General features: G+C 44.8%; 1 protein-coding gene across 6 annotated transcripts in view; it reads left to right on the plus strand.

The window, feature by feature from the left end:
• The window catches only part of EXOC6B (exocyst complex component 6B), a 306436-nt gene that overhangs the window by 139628 nt on the left and 141229 nt on the right, over nucleotides 1-25579 (plus strand). For 5 of the 6 annotated variants that reach the window (XM_037388258.1, XM_037388268.1, XM_037388297.1 and 2 more), the window contains exons 7-8: nucleotides 7226-7402; nucleotides 16676-16744. In XM_037388258.1, the coding sequence (XP_037244155.1) occupies nucleotides 7226-7402; nucleotides 16676-16744 (246 nt within the window). The remainder of the gene's footprint in view (nucleotides 1-7225; nucleotides 7403-16675; nucleotides 16745-25579) is intronic. The other variant, XM_037388288.1, reaches the window with a different exon arrangement.

Raw genomic sequence — 25579 nt, forward strand, 5'->3', positions numbered from 1 at the left:
TCTCCATCCCCTTTTCTTCTGACGTTGGTCTCTGGGAAAGCAAGCCTTTTGTCTGGATTTTTCCTTTTTAATAGTTTCAGTGAAAAAAAAACCCTATTACCTTCGTCATGCCCTGATTGTCAGAGAGCGTGTTGAAACAAACCCTTGCTGAGAGAATAATTACTAGTCCCTGGTGCCTGAGAGAGTACTTAAAGCTGAGGCTTGGTCCTGCACGGTTGTGTGCACCTGAGTCATTCTGGGATGGGGAGGGTGAGAGTTGGACCCTCTCACCTGTGACTGGTTTTGGTTGTGATTACCTCGCTGCTCCCTCTCTTACTCGGCGCGGTTTGGTTCAGTTGCAATTAGGCTAACGAGAGGTTAAACCAAAGTGTGGGAGTTTCCACTTGTGCTTTGAGTCATAATTAAGTCTCGTCAGAGAGAGAGATGCCTCTTCAATGCTGTATGAAAAGGCAGCGTTAAAAAAACCCCAACATCAGAGTGTGGTGTATGGGATTGCATATAGCAGGGGATTTTGTATGAAGGCACTCGGCATTTAAAAAGGAATTTTAAATTCTTGGTGAAAGTTAACAAAAAAGTATGTATCCAGTTGCTTAACAGTGAGCAGTAAACTATTTATCTCAGCCTGGCTCACAAAGTGCTGGGGACTGATTAAACAAAGATCCAAGCTGTGGAGTTGTCAGGGCCACGGTCTTTAATGTGTTTGAAATACCTTGTAGAACAGCTGTCTTCCTACTGCTTTTAGTCCGCTTATCTAATTTTCGGCTTCTCCACTCAGTGTAAATGTGATAAATAAACTTTGTAATCACATAACTAAGCTACTTTTGATGCCTGCCTGTAGATATCTTGTTCTGGAGGCTAGATCACACAGAAGTGTAAATCAACACTTGGCTCAATAAAGGGCGACTTAAAAAATGGCTTTTGGTCTTCTATTGTACAGCTGACCTGGAGGATGTGGTTGCCCAAGTCTTTCTATCAATGCTAATGTGATAAACTTCTTTTTACAGCTCCTAGGAAAGGAGAGCCTTGATCACTCATTTCTGCAAGTACTGTGGTGCTGGAACTTCCCCAAAGAACAGTAGAGATTCAATAGTTTTTGTATAAAAAGCTGAATTAACTAAGTTACTCTTTACAATGGACTCTGAGGATATAAATAATGCTGACCTCGTCTTGTGGGTCCGAAAAAGGAGCAGGGGTGTGGGGACGAAGATAAATCACTGGGTGAAAGCAAAAGCAAAGGGAGAATTGGGTGTTCCGCATTGCATACTTTATGCCGTAAATTTATATTTGAGCAGAACTGATATTTGGGAATATCAGTATCATGAGCTGGATTTTAGCACTGGGTGGGCTGAGGTGGGGAGAGTCATTTTCAGGGAAAGAGGGGTGGGAAGTTGAAGCAAAGCCTGTGGAGGGTGTTGGGGAGAGTTAACTTGTTGAGTGCTGCATTTCTAAACTTACTTTAATTTTTTGAATGATGAGGAACTGACTTTAAAAAATCTTGTTCTTGGGCCTTGTTTCCTGTGCTGATGGTGAACTTTGTCAGACAAACCTCTGACAAATTGTTTTCTCTGATAACCAGTTAACACCGAGAAAGCAGATAGGCAAAAACTCTTATCATCTTGACAAGTGACGGGCTTTTTTGTTAAAACTCAAACCAGAAGCTGTGTCAGTGTGTTGAGTTTACACCTTGCAATAATAATCCATGCTTTTATCTGATCGGAGGGGGATTTTATAACTTTCGAATGGGTCTTTGGCAGGAAGCCAGCCCTACTGTCATTTTTTATTAACTTTCCTTTTTTCTTCCCTTGTAGCCAGTCTGCTTTTTTTTTTTTTTTTTTTTTTTTTGGTAACATTGATTAAGGAATATATATCCCATTCCTAGGGATATTGGGAAATGATATTTTAAAGTTCGGTGTCTCAGACCATTAGAGGGGTCTATAAAACAATCACAGCAGCAAATGTGCAGAAACTAATCAAAACCACCGAAGCTAACCGCAGCAGTACTTCATTCCCTTTAAATCATAAAACCTTTTTCTTGCTGTGCCTTATCTACTGTCTCATCAGGAAAGAGCTAATTAGATTCTTCTAAGAAGTAAATATTGTCAGTTTGTTGGTGCGTGGAGGTGATGGGAGGCAAGACACACTCATGCATTGTCAAACCAATGCAGAAAACAAGGCAAAGTTATAAAAACCCTATAAAAAGCTATCTGAGTTTTAAAGGAGCTCATTCCCTGTGTAGGTGGTATAACAACTTTCCCTTATGGTGGGTATGGCTGCTGTAGGCAGAGCCTGGAGGAGTCCATGACCCGCTCTGTTACTCCGTGTCATTCCCCAGCTTAGCTATGCAGGTTGGGGTTGCAGGTTTGGGGCTGTGTTCGCTTCATCACAAGCCATCAAGTTACTTTGAAAAAGTCAGCTACGAAAAATTCAACTACTACTTGTCACCAGTGTTTTAAGCCAATACTTTTAATTTCTCATGCAAAGCGTTGGGTCTGTGCGCTTGGTTGGTTGGGTTGGCTTGGTTGAGTTGCGATGGGTGGTGGAGGTGGAGTCGCTGCTCCAAAGCTTGCAGCAGCCGTTTCAGGATGGACTCGTGTTAAGGACTTGTGTTTAGGACTCTTGTTGGACAGACTTGAAGGCAAAACTCCCAAAGCTACATCCTGCAAGGTTGAGCACTTGGCAGAAGTGCATGTCTGGGGAGAGAAGACCTGTAGTAACGATGGAAGTGCTTTCTTGCCTTGTTCCTTTGAATCTCTGCTTCTCGAGGAACAACGGCAAAAAGGATTGATTCTTCTGATTGCATTCAGCCAACAAAACCTACCAACTTCTCAGCTGTGGAGATGAAAGTCCTTCTAGGCTGCCCGATGGCCAGCCTCAGTCTAGTTCCGACAGCAAATGTAGGGCACTGATCTAAACCTGAAACTGGAGGTGGAAAGCTGCCTTTGTTTCTTATATCAACCAGCCTGGACATAGTGTTGCTGTCAGGAAGACTGGGATTTCTGCCGTGTCAGGGCAGCAGAGGGTGTTTCTGTGCTGCAAGGGGGCTGCCAGGCTGCTGTGCTGGCCATGCGGATGAAGACAGCGGCTGCGCTTGGAGGGAGTTTTTAGCTACGTGAACCAAACACTTTGTGTGTTATTGCTAAACGTAGTGTTAGCTACAAACAGGCATTTGGTTTCTTACCTTTTTTTTATCATCACATTAAGCAGAGAGTCAAGAGATTGATAGTCTTGTATAATAGAAGCAATTTTACACAATAATACAAAAATGCACTGGCTTTCATGTAAACCACACTAAAAGGTAAGGGGATTTTTTTATTTGATTTTTGTCCCTTGAGGGCTTTTCACCTCCCCTGTAGCGCCAGGTCCCTCCGTTTTCAGAGGGCACGCTGGAGTGTCGCCTATGCTTTGATGTGGTTTCTAAAGTGTGCCTCTTCATTGGGCTCCCTACAGATGCCTTTATGTGAAACAGAACATTAAAATCCAAATGTGCCTGCTCTGCAGGTCATTTTTCATCCTTTATGTGTGATGTCAAATATATTGCAGGGTTGTTTTGCTGCACCCCCTACCCAGGAAGGTGCGGGTAATGAGATGGGGGTAGGAGCGGGGAGTACCTTGGCGGTTAAGCCCAAATTTCTCCTTAGTTGCTTCCTTTGGGCCTCTCCCCAGCTCCCTCTTTCTCTCAAGGTGAAACTGAAACCTCGGTGACTTCACCCAAGCTTGCCGAAGTTAAAGAAAATTTGATATTTCTCACTTATAGGTCACTTCAGTCCAGATTGTTTCCTGCCAAGAGTGGGGGTGGGGGAAATGCCCTCCTGTTAATGGAAAAGCAATTACTATTTTTTCTGGCACGTATGTTGTGTCGTTCCAGCGTAACACCTAGGTTATGGGCTCTGCTGGTATCGCGCTGGCTCCTCGGGCTCCCAGCCGGCGGTTGATGGCCTGCACCCATTGTACGACAGAACAGCAGCTGTGCGAGGTGGCGGTCATGTGCTGGGATGTGCACTGGTGTGCCGGAAGGGAATAAACATTGGGTTACTTCGGGCCATTTGTTGGTCTTAAAGGTAGAAATCCCTGGAAAAACTCTTCTAATGTAGAACTTCCCCCCTGCTCCCGATTATTTTAAAGGTAAAAATTGCTCTTGATGGGCAAAAAAAAGCATGTTTGTGCCATTAGGAGGATCCTTCTGGGTGTTTTTTGTGGATCTCTGGGAGATGGGACATACTTTTTCTTTTTGGTCTCCCTTTTTCCTTTTTACCAGTAGGTCCTTGGACTTGAATGCAGGTCAAAATTCTTCTCTTGGTAAACTTTCATTTATTTGTTTTAAAAGTATGCAAAATGTGGTGTTTGAATTTGGATGTTGAGCTCCTTGGCCTAAAGCGATAGAGCTTTTTATAGAAGGACAGATTTTTTTGACTTTGGGATTTTTTCAATACCATTATTTATCAGGTCTTATCAATATTTGATTTGGATCTTATCAATATTGACATGGGGGCGATAGCTGTCATGTACTGCTGTGCTCCTCTTGTGAGCATAGCCGAAGCTGAGGGAAGACATTAACACCTCTTGTTTGAAAAGAGATGGGGGATCTAGACAATGTGTCTTCTGAGAACATGTCCACAAGTTCCTCTGGTGAGGCTAATTCTGTGTTCAGCCTAAAATCTGAACGTTACGTGCTTAAGGCTTCGGCAGTGAAGTTCAGAGCTGGCGGCAGCATCCTTCAGCTTGTTAGCCCAGATTTTTCCTCTCCCATGACCACTTTTTCTGCTATGATCTTGCTACGCCCTGTTTAATGATCCGTTTCAGGCAGAATGTTTTATCCAAAACTTTGCATTTTCCCATTCTTTGATTTCTTCCCTTTCTGGAGGAAAAAAGATTACATAAATTTGAGAGATTTTAATGAGTACACTGGGCTTTCTTTTGGTATAATTTATAGTGGATTCAGTGTTATAACTTCATTACGCTTCAGTTGAGTAACTTATGTCATAAATGGGTGTATCTGAGAGTGGAATCGAGCCTCGAATCTCTTTGTTGTGTGTGCTTCAGAAGGACCAAACGCTCACTCCCCTTTTTGAAGTCCTAATTCTTTTTATACGATGTTGCAATGTCTTTCTATAGAGTTGTGCCTCTGATGTTTGAGATTTCTAATGCAAAAAATACCACTTTTCCCCCAATTGCTTCAAGTATTGATGTTGCTAGAAAAAATTGTGTTCAGCAGTGTTCACACAGACCTTTTCCTGTGGCTTTGTTGCAAAAACCCCTATTGTTGACTCATCCCTTAAGAGATCTTTTCGTTAAGCTTGGTTAGCAGTCCCCTTGCTCAGCCGGTACTTCTCTTGTAGGAGCACTTGTAGTTAATAACAAGGATACTACTGCTTTCCAACCACTAGAGGTCAAGATTGTGCTATGGCATAGCACAGGGCTGCTCATCATGTAGAGTTTAGTTCCAATTCCTGGTGCAACCTCGTCTAGTGTCTAGTATTTAATTTTATTAATAATTGCTATAGTCATTAATTAAGACAAAGCCAATTGTATGTGCATGGTGTGGAGGGTGCTTTGCCTTACATGATGGTAGAGCCTGGCTGGATTTTGCAAGAGTTGGGATATCCATGCCCTGCATTAGTTTTAATATTCTTCAGATCTAGAAACTACACAAGTGATGGGTCTCTGATGGGGTCTTTCTTCCCAAGGAGGGATTCAAAAGGGAGTTGAGCTGAGAGAGGCTGTCAAAATAAAAATTGCTCATAAATTATTTTTGTGTGATATTAATTCTTTTAAGAGTTTAAAGGGAAATAATTTTGGAGGTTTGCACTCTAGGTAGAGCTTTCTACTTTCTGCAGTTCAGGGAGCAAAAGTAATTATTTATTTTTTTTTAATAGGTACCACTTGTTTTAATTCTCCATTGTTTTGCTAGCACAGTTGGTTTCACTGACAACCATATCTACAGTATGGTTTCTAGTATTCCTTCTTCCTTCTAAAGCCAAGCTGTCACATTAGCTTGGGGCAGGGGCTGGTCCCGTTTCACCACCTCATTTGTCTCTTGTTGTAGGGGAGCAATAAAATACATGGGTGCAGGTTTGATTCTGGTTGTACAGGTACTTGCTAGAAAGAGAGCTTATATTAATAACTGAAATATATATATATATATATATATAAAAAACTCATTATTTTTTAAAAAGAAACCTACCATCTAGAATATCACTTTCAGAAAGACATCTGGATGGTTTCCATACACCTTTCTTCTTACATACTAAAATTTCATAGAAAAATATGGGAGAGGTCCTATAAATCTATGTGTATATATGCATATAAAATTCAGGCTTTCAGAGTGTTTAGTCTCTAGTTACACCAGAGCATCAGCCCACATGTGCAGAGCCACTGCATCCATTGGCTTGGCCTTTTTCCACTTCTTTGGCCATGATTTGGCACTTGTGGCCACTTGTGTGTTAGTGCTGTTCCCCCTCCTTACCCTGCCTTTTCATTTTGAATTTCTTGGTCAACTCTCTTGAACAATTGGAGCTAAACCGTTTGTCCTGTCTAATATTGTGCTTGGTAACAATGAGGAAACCAAAGGAGTTTTTGCAGCAGAGCACACGCGTTGACCTCGGCTGCAAACAAACTCCAAACCCCCAGGAACAGATACCAACAGCAGTTCCAGGGAGCTCTACTGAATCTGTGTGTTTCGCTCCCTGAATTGTGGCGCTTCTCTGAGAGTGAATTTTTGCTCAATACCTTTTACAGCTCATTCTGTACATCAGCAATGTACAATTAAGCTCTCCTGGGGTACCACAAAAATGCTTTCAGGAACCTCTGGGGTCCAGATGTGGAATGTTTTGTGCTGACATGGGTTGAAAAGAGGAACAAATCCAACTGTTAAGTATGTCCTTTAATTTAGCCTGTGACAGTCACCACATGGCCTATGGGCTAATATTTCTGCATCTGTGCTGTAAATAGATCAATATGGCAGTATGATGGGTTTGGCATCTTGATTTGTGAAGAGTCAGAATATTGTTTGTATTGTTGCGTAATCCCTGGAATGGTTTTGAAACAAATCTTCTGTTTCTTTGGAATATCTGGGTTAGGAAAAACGTAACGTTTTTAAGTTCCATTAAGTTGTGTGTTTTATTTGTCTCATTTGTCATATTTCATGACTGATCACATCTTTTGGCTAAAAAAAAATTTAAAAATCGGAGGATGCTATTGTAAAAGGTGAAATCTGCTTTTTTTCTAGGCACAGCAACAAAGAAACCTGGACAGTATTGTATCACAGCATCCCAGGATAAGCAGGGGGAAGAAGTCCAAGAAAGAAGTCTGCGCAAGTTCAGATCTGGAGGTAAAAAACACTAGCCCCATGTCTGAGCAAGATTCGGGTATCCTGGATGTTGAAGATGAGGATGAGGATGAAGAGGTAACTGTATAACATCAAACCCAGGAGACTGGACAGTTTGGGGGTGATCGGTAGTGTCTGAAACGATGTTTGCGCCTTGCTCAGTCTTTGATGTTGCCGTGCAGAACATGGGGTGTGATTCAGTGTTGCATTATTTTGCACTCTTGCCCCTGTTCACATTAGCAGGCTCAGCAGAGGGGCCCAGGATTGTATGAGAGCCAACAGCCTGTGTCTTCTCTCCCCTGGGTCAAGGGCTGCACCTCTGTGCTTACTTGGGAAGGCAGTTTGGTAGCTGTGCTTCGTTTTAAAAAAAACAAATCACTGTGTAGCACACAAGATACTTGTTCTTTTCTGTGGGACCTGTGTCTTGGTGGCAGAGGCATACTTTGTGTTGAATAGGGTTGTGTGGGGACAGTATTTTTTTAAAGCAATTTTAATTCCTTGATGGTTCTGCTGCTTCCTCAGACCTTTCTGGGAACTGCAAAGCATAACCTCGCTGCTGCTGGTGTTGGTTCTTTCCTCGCTGCGCTGGAGGATAGTGCATGCGGTGGGTCATCTTGGATTTGTGGTGCTGAGCATGCCAGGGTGCCCTGTCCCTCTGTGTTTCAGGAAAGGCGGCTTGGAGATAGGTGTTTGGAGTGCAGGTCATGAAGTGTTGAGTTTTTTGATGTGTTTTTCATTTCTTGTAATGCGGTCTTGTGTTGGACCTTTCGGCAAGCTTTATCCGCCACGCTGGATGCTTTTTCTCTTATTGCTGAAGCCTATCTTATGTCAGAAGAATGATATTTTCAGCTGCAACCTGTAACTGAAACGGGTAGTGCTTGTTGTCCTGAACCTGACAGTCCGTGACCAGCCAGAGAAGAGGTTTAAGAACAAGTTTCTGAAGTTTAAAATAGTGTGGGTTGCTCCAGTGGTTCTGTGCTTGTGTTCTGCCGTTTTCTTTGCAGTTCAATCCTCTCCTCTTCATCTGTGCTGCACTTCCAAAGCAGACTGAGGAGATCACCACTTTCTGCACAGGAACCAAACTGTAGGGTACGACCCGGAGTGCTCACACTGCATTGAAACCATCTGGGTGGGCTATTGACTCCTACATTAAAATGCAAGTAGAGCAGAAGTTAAACAAAAGAAGAATGAGTGGGACGGACATGTTTTTTTGAAAACAAACATTGATTTGAATAGATCTGTTTTGGTGTTTCCCTGTTAAAAATTAAAAGACAGTCCTTTGATAGTTCCTGTTTCTTCTCAATCTAAAAAATCCCTCACTTACTGTGGAGTGGGTTCTTGCAGCAGTGTGAAACGTGGTGGTGCTGGTGGGGTGTCCAAAGTCGATTTGAATTAGGAATTAGAATTGAGTTTCTATTAGAATTGAGAGGTATAAGGGAAAGCATAAGGAAAACATTAAGGGGGGAAGAATTTAAAGACAATAATTGGTATAGCACGGTTGGGTGAAATCACAGAGTAGTTTGGGTTGGAAGGGACCTTAAAGCCCACCCAGTCCCACCCCTGCCGTGGGCAGGGACCCCTCCCACCAGCCCAGGTTGCTCCAAGCCCCATCCAGCCTGGCCTTGGACACTGCCAGGGATGAGGCATCCACAGCTGCTCTGGGCAGCCTGTGCCAGCGCCTCACCACCCTCACAGGGAAGAATTTCGACCTTGTATCCAATCTAAATCTCCCCTCTTTCAGTGTAAAGCCATTGCCCCTCGTCCCATCGCTACACACCCTTGTGAAAAGCCCCTCTCCAGCTTTCTTGCATCCCCTTCAGGTACTGGGAGGTGCGCTAAGGTCTCCCCGCAGCCTTCCCTTCTCCAGGCTGAACCCCCCCAGCTCTCCCGGCCCGCCCCCACCGGAGACTCGGGCACCCTCCCCACTCCGCTGCCCGGCGGGAGGTGCCCGCGGGGCGGGCGGGGCCCGGGCGGGGATGGGCGCGGCGGGAGCGGCGCTGTCCGTGGTGATGAAACAGCGCGGGGGGAGCGCCCGGCCGGGCTGCGGGGCCTCGCGCGGAGCCCCCCCGCCGCCTGGCGTCAGCCCTGCGCCCCCCGCCATCGGGCAGGGTGGGGGGCTGGGGCACCTGCCTGATGGGGGGCGGCTGCGGGCCTGGGGGGGTCAGCCTGGAGAGAAGGGGGCTGGGGGGGACCCGGTGGCTCTGCAATGGCCTGGCAGGAGGCTGTAGCCAGGGGGGTCGGTCTCTGCTCCCCAGGAACCAGCGACAGGACGAGAGCAAACGGCCTCACGTTGCGCCAGGGGAGGGTGAGATTGGGTGTGAGGGAACATTCTGCACCGAGAGGGCTGGCAGGCGCTGGCACAGGCTGCCCGGGGACGGGGGTGTCATCATGCCTGGGGGTGTTCAAAAACCATGTGGCTGTGGTGCTTGGGGACATGGTTCAGTGGTGGCCTTGGCAGTGCTGGGTTAACAGTTGGACTGGCTGATCTTTAGCATCTTTTCCAACCTAAATGATTCTGTGATTCTGAACCTGAAGGAGTGGTTTGTGTGTAACAGGTTGACCCTGGCCAGTGGCTACCCCCGCCCCACCCCAGTTACTCGCTCACCCCCTGCCACCCAGAATAATTGTGGGGACAATGTGAAGGGCAAAAGGGAGGAAACTCATGGGCCCAGGTAAAGACAGTTTAACAAGTAAAGGGGAAAAAACCCATCAAGTGCTGCAAAGGCAGTCACGCAGCACCTCACACCAGTAAGCCTGATGCTCAGCACCATGGGCAGACAGTGTCCGAGCAATGGCTACTTCTGAAAAATCCAAAACCCTGTCCCCTCCTGCCACCCCCACAGTTTTATTGCTGACCCTGGCATTACATGGCATGGAATAACCCTTCGGTCGTCTTGGGTCAGCTGTCCCAGCAGTGTCTGCTCCCACCCTCCTGCCCAGCCCCAGCCTACTTGCTAGGGGGCAGAGTAAGAAATAGAGACAGTCTTGATGCCATGTAAGCACAGTTTAACAACAGCTAAAACACTGGCGTGTTATCAGTGCTGGTTTGGTCACACATCTAAACCACAGTACCATGTGGGCTGTAATGAAGAAAATGAACTCCAGGTCAGCCCAGTACAGTCTGTAAAATCTTAATGAGCAGTTCTTTGGTAAAGGGTTCTCAAAAGTTACAGGCTAACTGCAGAATTATTTTTTCATGGTTGATGGATTCATTCCTAGCTTCTCATTTTCTGTTGTGACTCTTTCTTCTTATGGTTGTCTGATCTATGCAGGAATACTATTAATTCGGAATCTGAGTCTCTGAAGTTAATCCTTGTTGCTTAAAATTAAGTGTCCTGAGTGCAAGTGAACTGCATCTCGCTTTCTGCACAGCCCCACGTTCTGGAGTGATGGAGAAGGCTTTCTGGGCTTAGAGGGGCAGTACTGCAACAAGTGGGCATGTGTTGTTTGCTGTGCTTTGCCCATCACTGAGATTGCTAAACCTCATGCTTCTCAAGGAAATACAGAAGATGACTATCAGAAAAACCTTGAGAAAGAAAAGGTGTCCCCTTGTAGCATAAAGTCAGTAGACAAGTAAAGGAATTATCCTAAAGCATTTGAAGTCTGTACTGGTAGATATTGCTCTTGACCTGTCACAGGCAGTAAAGCCAACCAGTAACTGCAGGTTTCTATTTGGAAGATGGCCAGTGAAGACTAGTTGAATACAGAAAGGGAAGAATGAGGGGTGCCTTGCACCCACTCCTGCCCAGAATTGTGAACAGGATGGTCCTAGGTGTTTCTGATTAAGTTGAGGCAGGAGAGCTTCCTGATCCTGGTGCACAGTGGGCTAAATATTTCCTAGAGGAAAAAAAAATCTGAGGTGCTTCAGCAGGCTGTGTTACGGAGTTCTCCACCTAGGCAGGATGAACTGTTCTGGAAATCCTGTGATTCCTTACCCATATGGAGCAATCCCTTCATCCCTGCCACAAAATCTACAGGAAAAGCTTTGAAAGGGAAGAAAGAGCAGAAGGGTTTTGCTTACACTGTTGCTTGTATTCCTGTGTAGACCATTCTCTCCCTTGGAGTGAGAAGCATAAGAGAGTTCTGCTAGCTGCATTCAAGAGGACAAATACAAGACTGCACTCCATTTCATGTTCTCCAGTTGGGAGACATTATGGTCTAGACTTGTCCCACTTAGGTACAGATGCCTTGCGGAGGTGGAAGCTCCCACTATAATCGGAGTGAGGGAACGGGCACTGCTGTAAAGTCAGCTGGGAGAAGGCTTAAATTCCGTTTTTATGAATGTCAAGTTGCAGAAGGAGAATTTGCATTTCACAGCGAGTAGCTCCACAGTCTGTTCAGTTTGTGCCAGCTGTTTCCTTTGTAGTAAAGAGCATCCAGAAGACTACAAAGCTCATCCAGATTCTTCTCATTTTCAGTGACTTTTCTTTTGCGATCTTGTTGAATACCACAGGACAAACTCGCTTGTCTTGTGCCTCGTTTCTTCTTGTCCCCAAAACAGACTGGTCAGGTGTCTGTGAAGTGGTTGGGTTGGGTTGAGTTGGACTCCCTGGTGCTCCCTTGTGAAAGAAGGGAAGTTCTAAGGAAGGACATCACACTTCAGAAAAAAACAGCCACTCAACTGTCTATGAAGAATAAATTAAAAAATCCCAGACAGTTTTCTATTTGGAGACTGAGTTTGGCACTCGACATCAGCAGGTGTGAGGTGTAGCCAAAATTCATCATGCTTCTGGCGTTCCTTCAGGTTGACCTGGCTGTAGGAATAAGTTGTAATTCTCTAAGTGAGTGTAATAGATCTCTGTTACAAAGTTTTGGGAGCTGGAGCAGGGACCCCAGGGACCTCTCTTGGCTTTCCCTGATAAACGGCTTTGTTAGATGCCATCAGCCTTCACCTTTTGTTTGCTTCCACTAGTAATTATGCAAGCCATATTTTGGACACTGAGACAAACCTCTCTATTTCCAGACAAAGCTGTCTGCCTGTTGTCTATAACATGAGCCAGACTGAGATCAGTTAGTCTGCAGGACCATCTGGCCACTTCCAATATTACAGTATCCTGAACATCCTCTTGACCGTAGGAATACATTCATTCACCCCACCCCCCCCCGAGGTTTAGCCATGGGACACACAGTGGGACAGTCAAAGGATGCCAAGACCATACAAGATGTAGTATATCTACAGCAGAGTTTATTCTTTACTTCCATTCAGCATGGGATCAAGTGCTTCCCAGCTGCTGGTACCCAAAGAGATTAGATGTGATTTGTTGAATCATGGAGTGGTTTGGGTTTTTTAGATCTTTAAAGGCCACCTAGTCCAACCCCCCTGCTGTGGGCAGGGACATCTTCAACCAGACCAGGTTGCTCACAGCCCTGTCCAACCTGGCCTGGAATGTTTCCAGGGATGGGGCATCTCCCACCTCTCTGGGCAGCCTATGCCAGTGCCTTACTACCCTCATCATAAAAAAATCCTTCATTATAGTCTGAATCTACCCTTTTTTAGTTTAAAACCATTCTCCCTTGTCCTATTGCTCTAGGCCCTATTAAAGTTTGTCCTCATCTTCTTACAAGTCTCCTTTTAAGTACTGAAATGCCACAATAAGGTCTCCCCAGAGACTTCTCCAGGCTGAACAGCCCCAGCTCTCCCAGCCTGCCCCCAACAGCAGAGCAGCTCCAACCTCTGTGACCATCTTCGTGGCCTCCTTTGGACTCACTCCAACAGGTCTATGTCTCCTCTGAGCTGGATGCAGTGAAGAACCAATGCTACCTTCAGCAGTAGAGTTTTTACTCTGCAAGGTGAACGGATGCTTTCTGCAGTGTATGCATCACAGGAAGAGACCCAGCCTGCTCAGCATCCTCCATGGGACCTGAGCCTTTATGATGTGGTGTTGTGTGCGCTCGTGGTCCTCTGCGCCAGCTCATCCATGTATGCCAATCAGTGGACCCGTGAGATGGTTCATAAAACACCTCTCTTGAATGCCTGGTGTTTAAGCCTTAAGCCTGGAGGTTACACAGAGACACATACGCGCGTGCACCCCACCCTCCCCTCCCCCACACACCCCCCACACCCACCTCAGTGGGAGAGGTGTGAATGTATCTGTGCTTGTGCCATGTCTTCACATCAAAAAATAACAAGGATCACAGATTCAGGGTGTTCTATCACAATTTATCTAAAGCCAGACTGGAGCATACCTGAACTATGGGCCAGCCTTGTGTTGATGGCAGCTACAGTTGAACGTTTCCATTGGAAACTTGGCTTCCATGGGTTACAGTTGCTACAGTCAGTCTTTAACTCAACTGACAATGTTCTTGCAAAAAGAGTGTTTGGCTCTTTACAGAGAGTGGCAGGTCTGCCTCTGCTCCCAGCACCAGGAACGTGCCGGGTGCAGGATTTGGGAATGAGGTTTGACTGGGAAAATTTTGAACAAGATGAATAAATTCTTTGTTCTGTAAATCAAAAGGAAAAAAAAAAAGATCAGGCTGAAGGGGAGATGTCAGGGGAGTAATCAGTCCTGTTGTTGAGGTGGCTCTAGTTCACATTTCATCATTGAGGTTCAGAAATCAAAGATCTGTTTATTTTTTTGAACACTGGTAGTGCAGCTTTGGCTAAGAAAATCAAGTCCCTCCTAAAGGGCATGTGCTAAGCTTGAATTTTTAGATATGTCTAAATATCTACATATCAGCTAAATACCCGAATATGTTAAATATTAGATATGTTTAAATTGTGCAATGTGTTAAACTAGCCACAGAGATAGCTTCATGTATTCTGTATATTCAGGTCCCTGGATTGGTTACTCTGGAAGGATTTCAGAGGACAGGATTATTATGTCTTTTGTTGTAGGGCTATGGCTGTGTGTGGAAGAGGTGGTCAGGTTTTTTCCTTGAAATATATTGTAGGTTTGTAACCTGCATAAAATCCTAGCACAGTTTTTGGGTGCCTGTCTTTCTGTTTGCAGAAAGCTTTCTTGTGGTCCAGGAATTGCACTTCCACATCTGATAGTGTTCTATCCAGATTAACAGTTTTAAAGCTGTTAATGTCTCAGAGATGTTAATTCTGCAGGATAGTCCAGCATCTTTTTTTGTGAGTGTGTGTGTGGGCTTAAAAGTTTTTACAGAAGATCAGAGACTGTGAAAATGTTGCAGTCTGCTTTGAAAGAATTTCTCTGGGGGAGTAAACTCCGTTTTTGGCAATGTCCTGATTTCACAAATCTTTATCAGGAATATTTCTCCATGGACCATGTTCAACTAGTGCCCCAAATCCAAGAGGAGCAAAACCGTTTGATCCTGAATTCAAATTCATAGGAAAACATTGCCTGCTTTGATGATGTTGTGAAGGGATGACAGATTTCTCCTCCCTTAGAAAAACACAGGGTGGACTCAGGTCCATGCAGTCCAGCTTCCCCACGCTGATGGTGGTCGCCGGAGAATGGCTGGGTCGAGCAAGTACCGATACTTCTCTGTCTGCTTTACTGATCTCCAGCAGTTTCGCAATCAGGGATTTCTGAGCCAGAAGCGTTTTACTGTTCTACCAACTGGAGACCAATTGCGCTTTATGCCGGAGGACTACAGCAAGGCAAAATCTGTATCCCGAAGAGTCCACAAACCAGCTGAAATATGGCTTTGGGAGCTATTTAAGGAGCACAGAAGACCTGGGAGGCTGCAAATGGAAAATAAATGGCAAGGAAGGCATGATAAAATTGGCATTAACACAATAAAACTGCTGCCCGTCGTTTGCAGTTGTCAAATATAGTCTTATAAAAGCTAAAAGCAAGAATGTTAGTGAGACTGGTGAGCTCTGTTTCACAGCTGCTTGCTCTAGGTTCAGCTGCAACCCTTCAGCTGGGGCATGTTGAACAGCCAGGTTTGACATGGAAAGGGTCACACGGGCGATTCCAGCCCAGTATCTCGCTTGGAAACCTTCCTCCTTCCTGGTGAGCCAACCTTGCCTGTCTGTAAGACCCACTCAGATGGCATGTCGGAGTGCTTGCTGCCAGGGTGAGAAGGAAAGCCCAGTGGGATGGATGAGCCGGCTCATGCTATACCCCAGTAATACTCTTATCTGTCTGTTCCCAATGAGCTGGCTGCTTCCCTTCCCCGCACCGTCAGGTTGGGAATGTCAAGTTTTTGGGGGTCTCGAGCGATGCTGCTGGCACGGGATGGGATGCTCCCATGCCATGTGTTGCTGCTCCGTAGTTTTGCCATTGCTTCAGCTCTAACCAAGAACCTGTGCAGCGCTGAGGACTGAGTTTCTCTGCATGGAGGAGATCTTTTAACAGCTCCGGTTCTGCATTATACAGGAGGCTATGTAGTTTTTTGAAATAGCAAAACCTCCCATATTCCCTTTCCAGCCCATCATTTCTGCACTCCCCTGCTTGGAGCCATTGCTTTAGACAAGGAGGACCACTCACCCCAGGCACTTTGGGCACGGTTGGATGAGGCTTTCATACCCTCATCCAGCTAGAAACTTCCCTCTTCTTCATCCTACCTCCTTTTTAGCAGAAATGCCTCTTAAGTGTAATTAAAAATATATCAAATAAACATGTTTCCCAGGCCTGTCCATTGGTCCCTTTCATCTTTCTCCCCTTTTTTCCACCACATGTCAACAGAACACTCCCCTCCTCTCTGGATTTTGGGGGAGAAGGGTGGTTGCTTAGCTTTATGTCTTGGCCAACAAGCTTAATACTCTGTTGGCTTGAACATATCCAAAGGACACAAGCTTCTTGTATGCAAATTTCTCCTCTGATCTTTCCTCTCGCCCTCCCTCCCTCCATCCCACCCTTCAGAAATGCGCTTCCTTGTCCCTGTGCAAGACTCACTGTGTTGTTGAAAGGTGGTGGAGTCTGTGTGGCGCATGTTTTTTAAGGGGAAAAAAAAAAAAAGAATTTGTGCTTTTAAAGAAATCAAATTAGAAATCTAGAGAATAAGGTCATGTGTCGTGTGTCCCCCCCACCCCCTGACATTGCATAAATTGCAATAGCTTGTGCCAGAATGCTTGAACTTGTATTTAAGCCTATGGTCAAAATTAAATCTCTGCTGAGCTGGCTAACAGAGGTCCAAGTGCTACAATGTGATTCCCTAGGGGAGTGTAAATAGAGCGAGACCAATATTAAATGAAATTTTCCTGCTTTGAGTATCTTTAAAATTTTTAAATCTAGGATATATTAAATACATCCTATAATTCAGATATAGGTAGATAGATATCAATTATCAATCTAATTATTACATACCTGAAATCCTGGTGTTGCTCTTTTGAGCCTGCATGCATTGGAGTTGCACTTACCTGTACGTGGTATTTTAGAGTTGCACTTGCCTAGATGTCTTCTGCCTATTTCACACCAATCTCCTGCTGTCTTTTAGGTGCCTGGGGCCCAGGACCTGGTGGACTTCTCACCGGTGTACCGTTGCCTGCACATATACTCTGTCCTGGTGAGTAACTGCCGCCCGTGAAACCAGTGCTGACGCTGGACTATGGTTTAAAGAAGACTATGTGTTGCCGCTCCTTCCATTGCTGCTGCTGGAAGGAGGAGGTTGGAAAACATTTATTAATGTTCACCTAGCTAGGAAGTGCGTTACCTGTGGTAGAAAATAGGCCAGTGGTGGATGGATTTGAGTAAAAACCTCACAGTTACTTCATGCAGGCCACAGAAATATAAAGGGATATTTTCTCCAATTATATGCAGACCCTGGGTTTATAATATACATATTTCTTGGTCATGCAGTTTTTCTCCAAGAATTCTTCTTTGACCACAGTAGCTTCATTATTCAGCACAAATGGAGAAGTTGTGGGGGAGCAGTTGTTTTTGAAGGTATTGTTTGCTGCGCTTAGAACTTTGCCGCTCTTCAAATACTGTTTGGCAGGAGCAGGTCTGCTGCCGTCCCACCAAATCCACCGTTTGGCTTTATCACTCCCAGCTTCCCAATAGGCTTTGCGTGCGCTGAAACACACAGCCAAACTGAAACTGTGATGTGTCGGTGTTTGGTTATTGTCTGAAAAGTGTACTCTGAGCAACATTGTGTTCTTGAGAGCTTCTTAGAAGAGCTCCCATCCCTGCGGATGTAGGCTGCTGGATGAGCTGTGTTTTCTCCTAGGCAGTATGAGTATGTAAGGCATTGATTTTCTTATTTATTTATAACGAGGGTGTATAAGATGCCCTTTGTAGCTTGCCCTTCAACTTTCTAATTTCTAAGATGCCTCCAGCAGCGTATGAGCCTTGTATCTGCAGGCCCGAAGAACCTGTGTTTGCATCCATTCTTTAACATCCTTTGGAGGGAGGCAGCTTGCAGAGGGCTCTTCTCCTGTGGTTGAGCAATCTGAAGCCCAGGCAGCAGATGAAAGGAGCACTCTGTTCACAGCTTTCCTCCCTTGCCACGGTGGAGCCAAGCTTGAGAGAGAATTGTTTTTAAGGCACTTCTAAAGCCAGTTTCTCCAGCAATACATACAAACGAATTTGTGAAAGGAAAAGAATTGTCATAAGAACATTTATATAAAATCTTTTTGTGCCCTCATCTGTTAATAATTATGTAATTTGGCTACATTGCCATGATATTTTATTGGAATGAAAAAGTTAACCTACCCAAAATGTGTTACTCTGTTTATCTTGGACAAAAACCTCCTCTTCAAACCCGGTTTTGGGAGCCCGGTTCAGGGAGTGTGCTAATTGAAGATTACAACTGGTCTAAAACACTTTGTGGATTTCAAAGTGTCACTTTATTTGGAGAAACTTCAGTGAAGAATACGTGTAATGAAAACAGGATTAGGAATCCTATTTGTGTAGCTTATATGCATTTGTTTAATGCAGGGGTATTTATTTAATTGTGTATTTATACATAAAGCTGTTATGAAGAGGATGAAGAGCTTTTGCCGGGGGATATAACAGTTTTGCGCATTTGAAATGGTCTTGTTTTTTTATTGGGGCTTTGTTGTTTTCTTGTTGCTTTACTTTTTAATCTGAAATAGCAGTTGGTCCTCCAGACTGTGGTAGGGAAATGCTGCTGCTCGAAGACAGGTCTCGTGGCTGGTGCTCTGTGCTGGATCTGGAGGGGATTGCCTTCTGCTGGAGCTGGGGATAGTGCAGGGGTCTCTGTGGCGGGGAGGTTCAACCCAGTGCAGGGGTGAGCATCCTCTGTCCCCAGCCTGAGCTGAGCTTATGCGGTCCTTCTTCCCCTACTCCTTCTCTATTTCAGCCAAAAGCCCTAGTAATGAGGAAAAAATAAAATACAGCAGAGCTCTAAAGAAGGTGTGTTGGTAAGATGGGAGCAAGAGAAAAAGGTAACCAGCCGTAGTAAAGGCTCCTGAAAAGAAGATTGCCCTTTTCCTGACCTGTGATTGAATCCTGCCCTGGCTTTCGAGGCCCAACTTGGGCTGAACAATGTCAGAGATCCAGCAAGCATCGAAGGAAATAGTCACATCAGTGTCAGACGGAAGGATCATAATGTAATAGTTACCAAAAAATCCTAATATTTGTCATTTACAATAGCGTTATCTAAATGCTTGGCCTGCAGTTAAAAAGGCCCACGTTGAATAAACATTGAGATATTTATTATTTTTAGTGAAATCGACCTTCCAGTCACCTCGGTTTTATGGCTGTGCTGCTTATAAATTCCCAAAGGATTATTTGAAAAATCCTACTCATATCTGCCAGCCTTATCAGCAGGGCAGAAGTTCACATATTGTAACGGGAGGTCAGCCTTCGGTCATGGTCTTACAGAGGGGGCCAGGCACCTGTAAATCCTTCCTTCAGCAACCAAGGTGAAGTACAATATCAAACAGGCAAGGAGACTTTTCCAGGAAACGCTGAACTTTCTCAGGAAGGGCAGAGGAGGGGGAAAGAAAGTGAAGGAAGGTCAGGCGGGGGTTAATTGAGAGTTGGACCTTGGCGTGGTGGTGGCTCCGGGAGGACAGGCCCTGGTGGGATGCTTTATGGGACTATTCATTGGCGATTCCTTTTCTTGTGAGAAACGGGCTGGCTGACAGTGTCTTGAGGAAGAAATGGGCGTAGGGGAGATTTTGAATATCTACAGATATCGAGCAAAACATCACAGGAGGGTATTTGTGTATTATACTGGGAGTTGCACACACGGATAACTCTTCTCTGCTCAAATAACCCTTTGATTTCAGGATATGGGTTTATGTATCTAAACAGTGCCTTGAACAACAAGTCCTTGCCCTCTCTGTGGTTTCTGCATGCAGCAAATATCCCCTGAATTGCGTGGGAAAAGGCTTCTCGGGTGACAGGTCTTGTTTTAAATCGATATGAATTGGTAACCGCTGAACAACCTTGGTGTCTTGGTGGGAATCCTGATAGTATTAGACAAATGTGTACTGTCCTTTTCCTAGGAAAACTGAAAAAAGGCTAGCTGGAACAGTGGATATAGTGGTTCTTCAGGTGGCAAGAGCATCATGTAAAGGGGTTAAGGTGGGGAGCTGGCAGCAGAGCCAGGTGACGTGAGTCCTGGGATCTGTCCTGGTCTCGTTGGTCAGTTGGCCGACGGCCGTGTCTAGTTTTAGCTGATGGTAAATGCTAAACCCCACTTAGTTTCTCTTCAGCAGCAATGTGCTATTTAAGGACATTCATCTGCAGCGTGGTTAGCCTGCTAGGCTGTTGGTATCAGGTATATCTTTTCCTTGAGTTAATAGAGAAGTTTGTTGAAAATGGTAATATTATTATATAAAGAAGAAACAAGAATATTTCAGTGAAGTGATTTTGCTATTGACTTTTTTATCTTTTATGTTGTCTTTGACCAAAGTCTATGTAATGCTCCGGTTGCTTTGATCGATATCCAAAATAAATTAGGAAAGGTGAGGTTTGGGCCAGATGGTTTATCTGCTGGAGCATCTGAACAGCTGTTGGGTGCCTTGTATTTCAAGGCCAAGACATGGAATTACTTTGCTTTACATAACAGAAAATGAAAAGCAATTTTTGTTTCATGTTTCCCGTAAGCTGTAGCAAGGCAGAAAGCAAAGAGTGAATGAAGACTAGAAAGGAATTAAAAAAAACCCAAAACAACAAACCCAAAAAAGTCAGAGCGGTTTGCACAGAGGGTGCTCCCAAGAAGTTGTCTCATAGGCAGCTGACGGTGATTTAAGTCGCTTAAGCCTTCTGCTTCAGCCAGTGCTGTTGCCTGTTAGTACTCATTTCGGGTTTGCCTTAGCTAGGTGGGTTTTTTTAGCTTTATGCTAATTGGTTACGAATTACTTTGAGGTTCTTAACATGTTCATGAAGACACTGGTATTGACACTCCCAGCTCTTTGATCTGAGCTACAAAGGGGTCATTTTAGGGTAAAGAACAAGTGTCCAAAAAAAAAAAAAAAAAAGAAAAAGAGAGCAGATTCTGATGTAAATACAGGCTTAAAACTGTAGCTGCCTACTAGTTGATGAAGTATTTCTGGAGAATCCCAGAGCTGCATAATTTAGATAAATAGCGGTTGACAGCTATTTACTATAAATTTGTCGTATCTCGCCATTGACATTTTTATCTGCTGCATTGCTTCTGCCCCAAGCCTCTCTAACCCTAAACCTGCTTTGATGCATGAAATACATTAAGAAAGGTAAAAAAATGTAGAACAAATAATTAAAAAAACCCATCCACTTTACTAAAAATAATCAGTGTAGAAATGTCTTTAAATGCCTGTATTAAAATGCAAGCATTGTGCATAAACTGTACCCACTTGGTACATTTTTGCTCACCTATTTCAGTGAAGAATATGATGTTTAATATCTCTTAGCTGTGTGGAGCCAGTGGCCTTGGGAGGGAGAAACATGCATTTATTTTTGCTTACTGCTAGAATTGCTGTGTTTTGGTCACAGAAGTTGTGTGGGGACTCATGGGCTCAGGGTCTCAAGGGGGAACTGTTTGGCTGAGGATGGGAGACACCAGTTTGGATCTCCAAGCCAAGCAGATTTCATTTGAAGTGGGAGATGCTTCAAATCCGATGGTGGATTGTTGGTCTCCTCCCAGCCCTCCACTTAAATAATTGTATGTTTTTATTTCTCTTAGAAGTGTGCTAGCAATTGTGCTGCCTGCATTAATCCTCCTTTTTCTGCCTTTGTGGGCTAGTAAATTGGCAGGCTGGTTGCTCATCAGCTTGCCCGTGGTGGCAGTGACACAGCCGGTTGTTCCTGCCCGCTTCCCACCTCTCGGGGGGGAGCTCCAGCGTCCCCACCAAAATGTTTGTTCTCTCGTAACGGGGGAAAACAATTGAAGTTCTTCTTTCAAGGGATGAGAAAGCCTCTTATAGGAACCACAATTCAAATAATAAGGGCTACCCAACCCTCTCTTTCATATGAAAATGTCTCTTTTTTCTCTTTGTAACGCTAGTTGTTTCTTTTATTTGATACTGAAACACAAACCCTACCATGGAAAGTCTGTGGTTTACTTCTGTTTTTGAGATGAGTGTTGTAAAGTTTTTCCCTCCGTGTCCTTGGGAACTTTAAAACTTTTTTTTTTTGCGGGGGCGGGGAGGGAGTTGGGTGGGGGGGCAGTGGAAAAAATTTCCTTCTCGAAGTCTCTGGTAACTCCTTGTTCATCTCAGACACTTTGCAGATTGTCCCATCGTTGTGTCCTGGCATATCTCACTGTCTGCTGACTTGGCTGACCCACTGGTGCCTGGTGGAGTTAGATAGCTATAAACACAGCACTGAGATCATAGGGAAAGGCTGAGGGTGAGACACTTTGTGCACTGGATTGATAAGGACACAGGAAAAGCCATTAGAGTGAACTGGTGTCAGTGACCTGTGATAACCATTCTGTACTACGTGCTAATGGACCCTGGGTAGTGTGTCTGTCTGTAGTGGCAATAGATTTAACTTTTGTAATTGTCATATTGCTCTTTTAACCCTGTGACCTTATTACCCATGAGAAAACCACTTGGCTTCGATCAAAGAAGCAGCAAAGAAATCAGTGTTCATTCTAAGCTGGCTAGATATGATCACAGGCAGTCTTGATTCTTAAAATATTCAGCTTGGAAAACAGACATGTTAGAGGGGGGAGGGGGGGGGGAAAGAGAGGTTTACTACAATAGCCTGATGCAGACTTCTTGTCACCTGAGGTTAGGATCAGCAGCTGTGCTTTCCCAGGGCTTTGCAAAGTTCTGCGCAGTCCCTGAAAACATGCTGATACTTTACATTTAATGCTGATTTCATCCTGATTCACTCAATCCCATTCTACTCTTAGTGGCTAACTCTGTTAGTCCTGGCCGGGGGAAATATATAGCTTCTGTTCACCTGATTTCATTGAATCATTCCAGATGGATGGGACCCCAGGAGGTCTCTGGTGCAACCTCTCGCTGAAAGTGTGGGCAGCTCGGAGATCAGACCAGCTTGCTCAGGGCTTTATCTGTCCTGGTCTTGAAAACCTCCAAGGACCAACACTGTAAAATCTCTCAGGGCAACCTGTTCTGCTCCATGCCCTACCTGTAGGTATTGAAGGTGGTTGTTAGGTCCCCCTGAAGCAGTCACTCCTCCAGACTGAACAAGCTCCATTAACCTCTCCTGTGGGGCAAGTGCTCCAGCCCCAGCCATCTTGGTGGCCTCCAGTGAACTCGTTCTAGTTTATCGGTGTCTTTCCTGTATTTGGGAGGCCCAAAACTGGATGCAGGGTACAGATACAGCCTTAACGAGTGCTGCATAGAGGGGGATAATCGCTTACCTCAATCTACTGGCTTTGCTCCTGTTAATACAGCCCAGGAGGCTGTTGGCCACCTCTGCTGCCAGGGCAGACAGCTGGCCCGTGTTCAGCTTGCTGTCTGCCAAGGCTCTTGGTCCTTATCCATGGAGCTGCTCCCCAGGCAGTCAGTACCCAGTCTGTGTTGTTGCAGGAGGCTCTTCCTTCCCAGGTGCAGGACTTGGCATTTCTCCTGCCTTATTTTCATCAGGTTCCTGTCAGCCCATTCTTCCAGCATGTTGGGACTCTCTGGCTGGTGACTCTGCTCTTAGGTGTATTGACTGTTCCTCCCAGTTTGGTGTCCTCTGCAAAGTACAGGAGAGCATGCTGTGTTGCTTCTCCCAAGTCACCGATAAAGATGTTAAGCAGGGAATGTCCCAGAGCAGACCCTTTTTAGTTCCTCACTTGTTACCAGCTCCCATGTAGGGTACAGTTCATTAATCATGGTCCTCTGAACCTGACTGCCCCACTAGTTATTTGCCCATCCAGCTCATCACTCATCCAGACTGAGACATCTGAATTTAGGTACAGGAATATTATGGAAAAGCATGTCAAAAGCCTTGCTGAAGACAATGGCACCCACTGCTTTCCCTTCATCCATAAATCCTATCACTCTATCATAGAAGGCAGTTGGATCATCGGAATGACTCCTCCCTGTTAAATATGTGCTGGTTTTCCCCAGTCCCCTTCTCCTTCATATTCCTGGAAATGTGTCCCAGGAGGACTCAGCCCATGACATCCTCAGGGACCAAAGTGACGTTCATTGTGCTGTAGTTCCTCAGATCACCTTTGCAGCCTTCATTGTAACATTTGCCTTTTCCCACTTGTTGGAACTGTGTTATTTTTTTATAGTATTTTAACTATTTCAGGGCCTTTTGTTCAAAGGAGCATTTGTTATGAGATGTTAACCTGGAGTGGTGCAGAACGCAGGACATCTGAAAAATGCTAAAGACCAACACCACTATTTGTATTGTGTAAGTGTGGGAAGGGGAAGGCTCTTCCTAAGCTTTGCTTTGCTTCCAGGCATTGGGACTCAGGAGGGTCCCAGGAATATTTGGAAAATGCCTCAGCTACCCCAGAGAACTTTGTGGTGGTGTCCAGAAGTGGTGATATCTCAAAAACAACAAGTGATAGAGACGGAAGGATGCTGATTTGCAAAGAATTTCCCTCAAGAGCGTTGAGTTTTCTAAGGTAAACCCCAGCTTAACAGAAAGGGAAATCTTTATCAAGTGTTCCCACTCTTTTCTCATCCTCTGGTTATAGACTCATAATTGTTTAGACTGGAAGAGACTCACGGAGGACTTTTGTGCAACCCTCCACTCGGAGCTGAATTGGACTTTATGTCAGGGGTCTCAGAGCCACATCCAGCTGAGTTTTGAGGATCTCCAAGGGTGGTGGCTGCCCAGCCTCTCTGGGTCCCGGTCCCAGTGTTTGACCGCCCTTACTGTATTCCCCCCCATTAAATTAATTTGAATTTATTTCTTTGAATTTTGTCTCTTGCCACTCCTTTTGCTGTGCATTTCCAAGGGGAGCCTGGCTCCACCTACCTTGTAAATCCTGAATTAGATATGCTTCCTTACCCTTCTTCTTCCTAACCTTCCCTCATATCTTGTGTGCTCCAGCTCCTTCAGTTACCTCGGTGGCCACTGCTGGCCTTGCTTCAGTGTGTAGTACACCAATATCTCTACAGCTGCTCTTTTGCATAACACTTTTAGAGCCCTTTTTTATTGCAACTGGATCACAAGTGACATTGTTTCACTGGGCTGATGCTGATAGTCAGTATTTAGGATTTATTTTTGTTCCTAAAAATAAGGAAATGGCACTCAGTGCCAGTTTGTAGTGACATGTGAGAGGTACTGCAACATAACACTACACCTAAATGTGACCCTGGTGGATCAGTTCCAGATTTTCTTGGCTATCCCCAAAACTGGAAGGAGAGCAGAGGATGAGGAACCCCTCCTAGAAGTGAAGGGTCCTGCCTGTGGGCTGCCCTTGGCAGCATTGCCTCTGGACTCCATGTGTGCAGATCACTGAAAAACAAGAGCAACAAGATATGCATGGAAGCAAGGCTGTGAGAATATGCTGTCCCTGCCTTACCTTGTGCTGTTGAGTATTTTAGTTACCCTGGCCTTTGTAACTGGTCCTCGACAGAGTATGTGTAAGATGTGGACTCTTTAAGACTGCTAGAAAAAGAGGCATTAGGAAGATCCTTCTGCAGAAGGACTGTTGAGCTATGCGTGTTAGTGAAGCTGTGTATTTTGTGCATAAATTAACCCCGGAGGGAATTATCATGTGCTGACCAGAAACAACAACTTTTTTTTTTTTTTTTTTTTTTTAAGAGAAGAGTGTGTTTGTGGGGGAGGAGGGGGCTGTAAAATAATAAGCCACCATGTTTTATGCGTCTTGGAAAATGGCTTGATGCACAGCTGCGGTTGCTGTTTTCCTGCTATGTATGTTGTTTCTCATCTTAAAGGTCTATATGCACTGTATCTGGGAAATGATTGCCATCCTGTTTTCAATAAAACCCTATTTTTATGAAGGGTCTTGAGTTGGCTGGACATTAATTCTCAATCTGTTTACAAATATTTGTGCAGGAAA

This window comes from Falco rusticolus, chromosome 1 (genome assembly GCF_015220075.1).
Source record: "Falco rusticolus isolate bFalRus1 chromosome 1, bFalRus1.pri, whole genome shotgun sequence".
Lineage (NCBI taxonomy): Eukaryota > Metazoa > Chordata > Aves > Falconiformes > Falconidae > Falco > Falco rusticolus.